At 39.7% G+C, this 10,342-nt stretch overlaps 1 protein-coding gene across 2 annotated transcripts; it reads left to right on the top strand.

Moving 5' to 3' along the window:
* The first annotated feature begins 3,452 nt into the window (after positions 1-3,452).
* abhd14a (abhydrolase domain containing 14A) lies at positions 3,453-8,440 on the top strand. 2 transcript variants are annotated; one of them, XM_030050747.1, is made up of 6 exons: positions 3,453-3,612; positions 3,757-3,866; positions 5,092-5,372; positions 5,592-5,707; positions 6,300-6,535; positions 7,518-8,440. In XM_030050747.1, exons 3-6 carry the CDS (start codon positions 5,110-5,112, stop codon positions 7,698-7,700), a joined length of 798 nt encoding a protein of 265 aa, XP_029906607.1. In that variant the 5' UTR covers positions 3,453-3,612; positions 3,757-3,866; positions 5,092-5,109; the 3' UTR covers positions 7,701-8,440. The 2 variants fall into 2 exon arrangements, with proteins under 2 accessions (XP_029906607.1, XP_029906606.1); XM_030050746.1 differs by having other exon boundaries at positions 3,453-3,866.
* The last annotated feature ends 1,902 nt before the right edge of the window (positions 8,441-10,342 follow it).

Genomic DNA, 10,342 nt, shown 5'->3' with positions numbered 1-10,342 from the left:
AATGAAGAGCTTAACTTGAAAGAATATTGTTGGAAACCATATTTATTTATTTTGCAACAAATTCTCACTACATGCAGCACGGTGAGATTTATGCAAGAAAAAAAAATGTAATAAAGGTACATTTTACTCATAGATGCCCAGCTAAATAATGTATTCACAGGTTGTTGGTGCATCATGACAAAACATTAATTTGAGATATTCTGTTTCTGTATTTTCTGGCCAAACCCAACATTGCAGTGTGCCATCTGTTGTTGAATCAAGTTCTTGGCTCATATCACAGTTAGGCTTATAATTATGACTTAATTATGACTTACAAGTTACCCACTAGTCACACTTAAATTTTTGTTCTCGTCTTGCTAAACGAACATGGCTGGACCTGCCTGTTTTAGTTTAGAATTGTGCCTTAACATGGCTCGAAAGTGCTCTTGTTTATAAGTTAAACAGTCGTGCTTGTTTACAATTACTTGGCTGTAGAGGTTGTTGGGGTAGTTTTTAGCTCAGCCCTCTGCTGGGCAGGGTGATTTATGCTGGTGTTTTTCTTTGTTGTTTTTGTTAATGAGTTGTCAGATCAATAGAGAAAAGAGATTGAGTTGTGTTTGATGCAAAGGGCATCAAAATCAACATTTTTGTCTAAAAAGTAAAATGTCACAATTTGTGATACAGGTAATGTAACTTTCCCAAAACAGTTAATTGTAAAGTAACAACAATTGCAAGTCTAATATTTATCAACTACTAATATTCTTGAACTATCAGTCTCTGGCTGTGTAAGAATTCATAATTTGTGTGCACTCCAGAAACAAAGAATGGAGTACCCACACTGCAGCTTGTGTCAGTGAGCCTGCCAGTGACACTGCATTGATTGTAACTATTGTAGAAACATCATGTTAAAACTTTTTTTTAACATGATGTTAATGATGATATATTAACTGCAGTGGAACTTGTTAAAGTAGCTTTGTATTTATACATTTTGTATTTCTTTAGTTTGGAAATACCCACAAATATTGTGCTAACGTTAATTTATCAGCAGGCTGACAGATGGCAGGTGTAGGCTGTGATGTTCACAAACTGAAAACTGGATAATGACTGGATCACACAAAATTCAGTGTGATAGAGCTGTTATGTTTGCTGCAAACTGTTGTAATTCTGCACTTTAGCCATTTAGCCATTGAGGTAGATCTGGTGTTATACCATGTTTATACCAAACGCTGTGCTTGTGTCCCTTCCAGGATGCAAAAGCCCATGAGGGATTCAGACTTTCTTCCTAACATGTTGCTTAAATTCTGAGACATTAGTGACACGCTATTTTGAAACATTGTTTTGTCCCTTTAATTATTGATGTGTCTATAGATCATGACTTTGTAGAGATATGTGCCACTGTGAATCATAATGTATGTTCAAAGAAATGTTTGTTTGCCTTAGATGTTAATACCTCCCTTATCCCTCAAGTTGTTTGCATTGTGAAAATGATCTAATGCTTTATTTGGGGCTTTGTTATCTTTAACGACATGTAATATTGCTTTTAAAGGTACGACTGTAGGATTTTAAGTGCACCTTAATGCCATCTTTCCAGCTTTGAAGTACACCTTTTCATGGTATCGATCAAAAATTAACCAAGGTTGCTGACAGCAGAGTTTAATGAGAAACGACCAGTTGTACGAGTTATAATGACCTTGATCTCTGTGGTATAGAGGTGGAGGAAAAAAATCACTAAAGAGTAATACAGTGATAATCTGCCCCTCAATACTGCATTGGTATGTACATGCAAGGTATTACATTTGAAGACTATACACAAGAGACAGAGTAAGTGCTTGAAAATCTGAAAAGCCTTGAATTTCTTCTTAATTCACAACTTTTTTACTGCACTGTATACTTACATTTTCATTATTATTTCCCAATAAAAACAAAGTGGTTCTTGCAGACAAACTGAAGAACAAAATCAATGAATATTTAAATTATATTTAAGCTGATTTTCAAATGCTTTAAATGTGATCATGTTATGTTGAGAGAGCCCTGTTTAGCAAGCCTCAAGTTAATAGGTGTAGTTGTGTGTGTGTGTGTGTGTGTGTGTGTGTGTGTGTGTGTGCGTGTGTGCGTGTGTGCGCTTGGATATGGAGGATCACAGGTTGTTAATGGTTCAGTTACCCGCTGTAGTTGTGCTGTTGGTGTACTCCCTGAGGGGAGGAGGTGGTGTAGCTTTTGAGGGAGTCCCCACCTGTCCGAGTGACGGTGTTTTCAGTGTATATCTATGACAACAGCTCTGTCTGATTGAAAAGACTCCCAAAGACTTCTTCTGCCTTCCAAGTGGTTTCACAGGTGTTTCATATCTTGTATCCCAAAAATATTTATTCACTTTTTTTATATTTGAAAATTTCAATATTAAAATCGAAATCTGAATGTAACTTTGCCCATGCTGTCATTTTCTATCATTTCATCTCGGTGGTGGCACTGGAATGCCCCTCTTGTTGCGACTGCCAAATTAGGCAGCATTTTCAGACGGTACAGTAGAGGCCTTGTTTTCTAACTCAAACCAGACGTGCAGCCTCTGGTTCCCCACCAGCAGCCTCCATCTACACAGCTGCTCCTCTGTCCTGGCTGCCTCTTCACCGTGCTGCTGGGGCTCCTGCAGCACAGCCTCACTGCTCCACGCCACATCATTCAATGTTTTACATCTGTATTAGATGTCTATCTATCCATCTATCTATCTATCTATCTATCTGTTCTAAGTTTAACATTCTTCTTTGTCTTCTTATTGTAATTATCATGGTGACGACGATGATGATAATGATGAAGATTAATAGTAGTAGTTGTGGTAGTAGAACTACTAGAACTAGTTGTAGTAGTAGTAGTAGTATTAGAGCTAGTTGTAGTAGTGGTAGTAGTAGTAGAACTAGTAGCAGTCATAGTAGTACTGCCAGAACCACTAATAGTAGTAGTGGTAGTAGTAGTAATAGTAGTAATAGCGGTAGTAGTACTACTAGAACTACTAATAGTAGTAGTAGTAGTAGTACAACTAGTGGTAGTAGTAGTAGTATTATAATTTATGTTATGCTGGTGCATTTGCATTACAGTATCAATACTCCATCCCATGTTAGTAATTTTTTTTTGTAGTTTTATCATTCTTCTTATATTTCTTTTTCCTCTTCTTCTTATTTATTTCTTATTATTTATACCGCAATTCTATTTATTTCTTTTTTATTTTATTTTATTCATTATTATTGTTATTCAATTTAATATGTAATTTGGCAGATGATGTCCAGTTTACAATGAATGTTCAAATGGTTGGTTGGAGAGATCAGATCCTGCTGAGTTGTTTATGAAAAGTAAATGTGACAAAGACACAGCTCGTTACCCAAATCTTTTATTTTTTTATTTTTTTATTTATTTAATCCTTCTCAGAACCGGAAATGACGCGACCAGTCCTCCTGTTGTGTGCAGCTCGGTATGTGCTCCGACGAGGGACAGTGGATTATTGTTTTCTGTTTTTTAGCTGTAGCAGGCATTAGGCGGACAGGACAGTTTTACAACATTTCGTGGATATATGTTACATGAGAATACCTACATGTCACTGTTCCCGGACTCAGTCGTCTCTTTTGCGTTTCACAACAGTTTCACGTAAGGGACGTTGCATGTACGACTTGTTTTTTTTTTTTTTTTTTAACCAGTAAAAAAAAATACTGCAGATTTTTTTCCGAACAATTTCAAGTGCTGTTTTGCACTCCAGCACCATTCCGAAGCTGTGAAGCAATTTTTTTTTAGGATCAGCAGGGAGTTTGGTGTCAGTAAGCAGCAGTGCAGAGGAAGACATGACGGCTGCCTCCTCCTCCGTCCGTCAGTGAACGTGTTTAACATTCATCTACTTTGTCTTGGTATGTTTCCTTTAACGCTGCATCGCTATGATGCCATCTGCAGCAGGCAAACACTGTGCACTGCAGTGTCCACTGTGCAGAGGATTAATGCCACAGACATCTATAGCGCTAATGGCAGCCTCCATGCTCATATTGACATATTGAAATGATGGCAGCTAAAGCTTGAAGCGCCTGTACATTGATTCTGCTGTTGCTGTTATTGCGTACTGATTATTTACTGTTCATCCATGAGGGCTGCTGTTGCCTTACACAGTGCGCGTCCACATGACGGATGACAAATCTCTCTTTTAGGTCTGTTGTGTTTGTGTGTTTGTGCAGAGCCTTCATCACTGTTGAACACACACAGCTGCTCTGTATAATACACTGTGATGTAGACTGGTTTTAAAAGAGAGTAGTCTTTTACTGCCTACACAAGAGGAAGGTGTGTATTGGGCCATCCACCTGTTCCTAACTGTATCTCCAATTTGCAATTCGCTGGCCACACAGAATGTAAGCAGGGTCCACTGTCGACCGCTTGTACTGTGTGTTCACTGTCTGGTGAAATGGTTGGTGTGTGAGTGTGTGAATGATCATTATGAATGGCTGTGCTTATTTGACTAGGCTCTCACTGATGCTCTAAATTTTGTAAAACAAATCCACTCCTGATCAAAGGTAGAACTGCTTAATAATCAGTCTTTAACTGATTGTCTTTAACTTCGCTGCTCCCATTTGTGGATTTTGCGTTACAAATGCAGACTGCACTGCTGGTGAGCTTTGTTCAAACCCACAGAACTTAATGGTAAATTCCAGAGGAGATCCCAGGGTTTCCAAAGATAACAAATATAGCATGCTGAATTGCAAGAAAATGTGTATAAAACAATGCACAAGATATCTAGATATTTTCTGTTTAATGTAATGCGGCAGCCATAAAACAGTGGCATCTTGGGTTTGAATATTTCACTCAATGCAAGTGTGATGTGTTGCAACCAGCAGATACAGAATATGTTTGTGACATGGTCATACAATATGGAAAAAAATGCTTTTCTAACATTTAAGCTACGTAAGGAGAAATTTAAGGGGAAATCTGAGTTCAAGGGGTTAATGTGTTTGACTAGTAACTGTGTTAAGACAAAGACATCGGTGGATCCATTATGGTCTGGGTGGATGTGGACGAACCAACTTGTACGAATAGAATCCATATGATGGGCTCTCAGACGATGTATGCTCTCTACCACCTTTTTTCTAGATCAGAGATCTTGACGAAATGAATTTCTTGCGTAATCGTCTCGTTGTTCTGGGCCTGGTGTTGCTGGCCACAGTGCTGCTGTACCTGCTGCTGCCATCCATTCGCCAGGGCAGCATGGAGCCGTCTCTTGAAGTTCAGCGAATGGGGCTGGTGGCTGCCTCCCCTCCCCCACCCCCAACTGTCAACGTGTCTGTTCGCACAGGACAGCTACCCGGGGACCCTCCGCTGTTCTTCCGAGAAGCTTTACCTATCGACGGAGCTGGACGGCAGATACTGCCCAGGTGAGTTTAGGCAATCACAAGTACAGACTGACTTACACTGCTAAAGCATTTTGTCCCTTTAACTACTAACACCAAAACACTTAACAAAGAGAATGAAGTGCATATAAATTCAAGTGTTACTATCAAATTATAGCTCTAATTGTCTGGTCTGTGTTGATTTTGTAAATTCTCCTGAAACCAACTGTCAACAAGCCTCATGACAACTCTGTTTTTCTGCAGGCTGCAGGTAGTCCTTTTGCACGGCCAGGCGTTCACATCTAAAACCTGGGAAGAACTGGGCACCCTTGCCTTGCTAGCAGCTAATGGATATCAGGCTTTGGCTATGGACCTGCCAGGTAGATCTTCAGTCCTATACATAATCAACATTTATGCAAGTCAGCGTGTGACTGTCTTGACTGTAATGATGATACTCTAAAACTGAATTTTATAGTATTTTGCATAATAACATATTCAGTCTGGTATACTAATTCAACTAAAACCAGATTAGTGTTTATATTTATAGAGCAGAAATACTCAAAATTGAATCAAAGTGAAAGTTTAAGCTCTGTCATTAGATCTCCAAAGGATGAATGCAGTTATTTTGGTCTAAAATGTAATCCACACAAGGGGGTGATAACATGTTTCAGAAAATGTGTGTGTAATAGAGCTTTAGTAGAGTGATTTATGGAGTCAAGACATGGATTTTATTGGTTTGGTAAAACATCATTTTATGTTCAGACAGTACACTCTAGTGGTCAAACATAGAACAGGCAGGATGGGGCGTGTAGATGTTAGTTTCCATTCCCGATACACCTGTGGAGCGATATAAACACTGGTTTCACTTATTAATATGTGGGTATAATTCTACAAAGTAAAAAGCAACCTCTTTGGGTCTTTTTAGGGTTAATCCATTACTCTTCGTCCATATATTCTTTTTGTGTCCTGAAGGATTTGGGAACTCCCCTGACTCAGATGCCCTGAAGACCGATCAGAATCGGGTGGACCTCCTTCAGAGGTTCATGGAGGCCCTTGGTGTCAGGACACCTGTGCTTTTGAGTCCCTCCATGAGCGGGCACTACTCCATACCGTTCCTCATGAAGCACAGCGCTCAGCTGCATGGCTTCATCTCCATAGCTCCAGTTGGAACTCGAAGTTACACTCCACAACAATACCAAAATGTCCAGGTGAGGGAGATGAAGCCTGGGCTATGATCATCATAAGCGAGTATGTAGTCCAGGGGTTTTAATGATTTTGTGCTGAAATGGAAAACCTGTTGTCATGACTTTTTGCTCTCACCACAGGTCTTACACTGATTTTTTTTTTTTTTTTTAAGCATGGTGCATGATTACAGCAGGCACATTCACAGTGCAGAGCTTTAAACAATGAATTTGATTAATAATAACATTAGGGCTCATACCTGTGTTTTCCACATACTGAACCTGAAGGCATTGTGCTATGCTGCACAACCATTACAGAACAACGCCGAAACCCCTATCCAGTTTTTGGTATTGAATTCTCAGTGTATGTTTAAATCAAAAAGAAACAACTTGAATTCTGAGTCAGTTCATTTTTTTTGTCAAGCCAAACACTGATACAAACTGAACTGTGGTCTAAACACTGAAACAAACCCATCTGGGTGAAGAAGGTGAACCGTTTCACCCCTAATGCAGTGGAAGAGTACAGTGAAGCACAACACATCCACCTATGTAGTCCTACAACAGAACAACAGAAATAGCCAAATTGAGCCAAGTAGCTTTGCAGTGCATATGTGAATAACTTCTAATTACAATGCTGCTAGAATATTTTCCATGGGTGATTTACAAATGCAAGGGAGAGAAAAAAGGATTTGATGAGGAAAAACGTGCCAGAATAGCAACATCAATTCATGTATTTATGGTTTATAAATTAACCCAATCAAAAGAGCACAACATGATGTATTCTTGTTGGCTTCTCATGACATTTTCAGTGTTTTTGTGTTAGTGTGCAAAATTGAAATGCTAATAGGTGTATGGCCAGTAGCAGTGTTAGCCAATTTGGTGTGTCTCACAAGTACCCCAATCAGGTGTGTGTATCTGTACACATCTGTACATAGATATTTGTCTGTGTATGTCTTCAAACTGTTAACATCACGTTCTCCCCGCTCGCTGACTCTTCTTTGCCCTGCAGACTCCCACTCTGATTGTGTTTGGAGCGCTGGACACGAATCTGGGCGCCCAGTCCCACAAGAACCTCATACAGCTTCCACATCACTCAGTGCTGAAGTTGGAGGGGGCTCGCCATGCATGCTACATGGACAAACCCAGAGAGTTTCACCTAGCGCTCATTGACTTTCTTAGCAAACTGAAGTGAAATGTGTAGCAGAGGAATCATAGAACACTATTTAGGAGAGAGATGGAGGAAAGCATCCTCTTATGAAGTGGTTTTGTCGCGACAGCCGTGTTATATTTAGAGAAGGAAGATGAATAATTCTCATCACCTGAAGCAAGCATGAAGGTTGTTTTTAACTGATGGAAAATGACAGGAAAAGTCTTTCTTGTTGATGTGATTATGGTGCACATTACCCCAGTTAGCCATAATTTAACTCCCCCTTTCCCCCTCCATCACATCAGCTATAAATACCAACATGAGACTAGTGTAGCTCAGCCTGTTATAAAAAAAAAAAAAAAAAAAAAAAAGCTTCAGACTTGTAGTGGTGAGTTTCATTTCATGAGTTTTATATCTCTGTTTGCATGTGGAAACATGGAATATCTTTGCTCCATTGTTACCATTTTTGTTGGTGACATAGGTTACTGTAAATATGCAAACATAGCTCGTGTTTGTGTTTTCAATAGCTTCAGATCTTATGTTAGCTTCACATTTGACCAATGGATTTATATATTGCAAAAGCAAACAACTGACATTATTCCCTGCCGTGTTGAAAAATGTGTAAAAGAGTATGGACGATATTGAAATTAAGAAGATGACAGCTATTTATTTATAATGATGAGGTTCTATGTAATATATTTGCAATAAGTTTGTTTGGACAATCATGTATAAAAACAAACTTAAAATGAGTCATGTGCATAGCTTACAATAAAAAACAAACGTGGTGTGTTGTTTGTATGTTTTTGCTGATGAATATAAAAACATCTGGGGAAGTTAAGGTTATGAAAACAGCTGAGGTAATGACTCCAAATTAGATTTTGGAATTCCTTAAATCTGAGAGTTGATGTACATACACAGCAGTGCCAAATATTTTTAGAAAGCAATGCCGGTCGGTCGGTCGGTCGGTCGGTCTGTTTATGAGAAATGGAGCTTGTTGCTAAGTTGTTGCTTTCCCTACTGTGCCCCCCATGGTGGCATCAATTTTTCAAGTCTATCATAGCTGATTGCTAACGAGACGCCCCTTCATGACCAAAGGTCCCTTACCTTGTCGCTTAAATGGCAGGTTATGTAAGTTGGTAGTATGCACCTCATTTCTGTTTTTAATCACAGCGTTACACAGTAGTGACCAAAATAAACACAGAATTAGGGGTCTAACATCCAATCAAAATCCTTTTTCTTAGAGATGAATAATATAAGTAACTACTCTGTGTATATACAGTTGTGAACATGTACCCCTGCAATGTTGTCACTTTAAATATCGAACATTTACATAGAAAATACTGTTAGGTATTGTGTTAGGAAATTAGGCTTCTTATTGTGAAAGAACTGATAAATCCAAATATACAACAATATTGAAAACTGCTAATTTTGAGAGGGAGTTAATAACTTATGAAGTGCCTATAATTACATCAGTGTTAACCTTGAAGTTTTAAAATTTAAATGATCAAAAACTTTAGCTCCCACTTGTCCACATGCCTAATTGAAAGTGCACTAATTGATCGGTGTGTCAGCCAGTGATGACAACCATGCACACTCAACCATCAAATTACACACTTATACCATGTTTTTTTTTTTCTCAGTTGAGCATTTTTGCACACCTGAAGGATTGTGATAAAAAAAAGGACTTGTATTTCACATTTGCATCAAGACAAGGATCAGTTGCACTATATGGACAAAAGTCTTGCACCACCACATTACACCTACAGGAGCTTTTCTGACATCCCATTTTAAATCCACAGGCATTACTATGGTCAAGCAGCTGCATGCATGCAGCTCTTTGCAGCTAGAACAGCTTCCACTCCTCTGGGAAGGCTTTCTACAAGATTTGGAGTGTGTCTGGAAATTTTTGCCCATTCATCCAGAAGAGCATTTGTGAGGTCAGACGCTGATGTTGGATGAGAGGGCCTGGCTCGCAATCTCTGTTCTTGTTCATCCCAGAGGTGTTGGATGGGGTTGAGGTCAGGGCTCTGTGCAGGTCAGTAAAGTTCTTGCACACCACACTCACCCAACCATGCCTTTATGGACCTTACTTGTTGCATAGGGGCAGGGGAAGGCACTTTCCTGCTGGAACAGCATTTGCCAAACCCAGACTTGACCATCAGGCCACTAGAGAAGTGTGATTGGTCACTCCACCGCTCCAGAGTCCAACGGCAGCGTGCTTTACATGGCTCCATTCGACACTTGGCATTGTGTTTGGTGATGTAAGGCTTGCATGTGGCTGCTCGGCCATAGAAACTAATGCCATGAAGCTCCTGGCTCACAGTTTTTGTGCTGATGTTCATGCCAGAGGGGGCCTGGAGCGCTGCAGTTATTGAGTCAGCAAAGCGTTGGCCACTTTTACGCACTATGCACCTCAGCGCACTGTAGCTTTGGTGGCAGAGGAGTTGCTGTGGTTCCTAAATGCTTCCACTTTGCAATAATACCACTTACAGATGATCATGGAATATCTGGGAGGGAAGAAACTTCACCAACTGACTTGTTGCAATTGTGGCATCCTATTACATTACTATTACAGTACCACACTGGAATTCAGTGAGCTCTTTAGAACGAGCCATTGTTTCACAAATGTTTGTAAAGGCAGACTGCAGGGCACGCTGCTTGATTTTATACATCTGTGGCAGTGGGAC

The sequence above is a fragment of the Myripristis murdjan genome, chromosome 5 (assembly GCF_902150065.1).
Source record: "Myripristis murdjan chromosome 5, fMyrMur1.1, whole genome shotgun sequence".
Taxonomy (NCBI): domain Eukaryota; kingdom Metazoa; phylum Chordata; class Actinopteri; order Holocentriformes; family Holocentridae; genus Myripristis; species Myripristis murdjan.
Note: the sequence above shows the minus strand (reverse complement) of the source record. Positions and strands in the feature narration are given on the sequence as shown.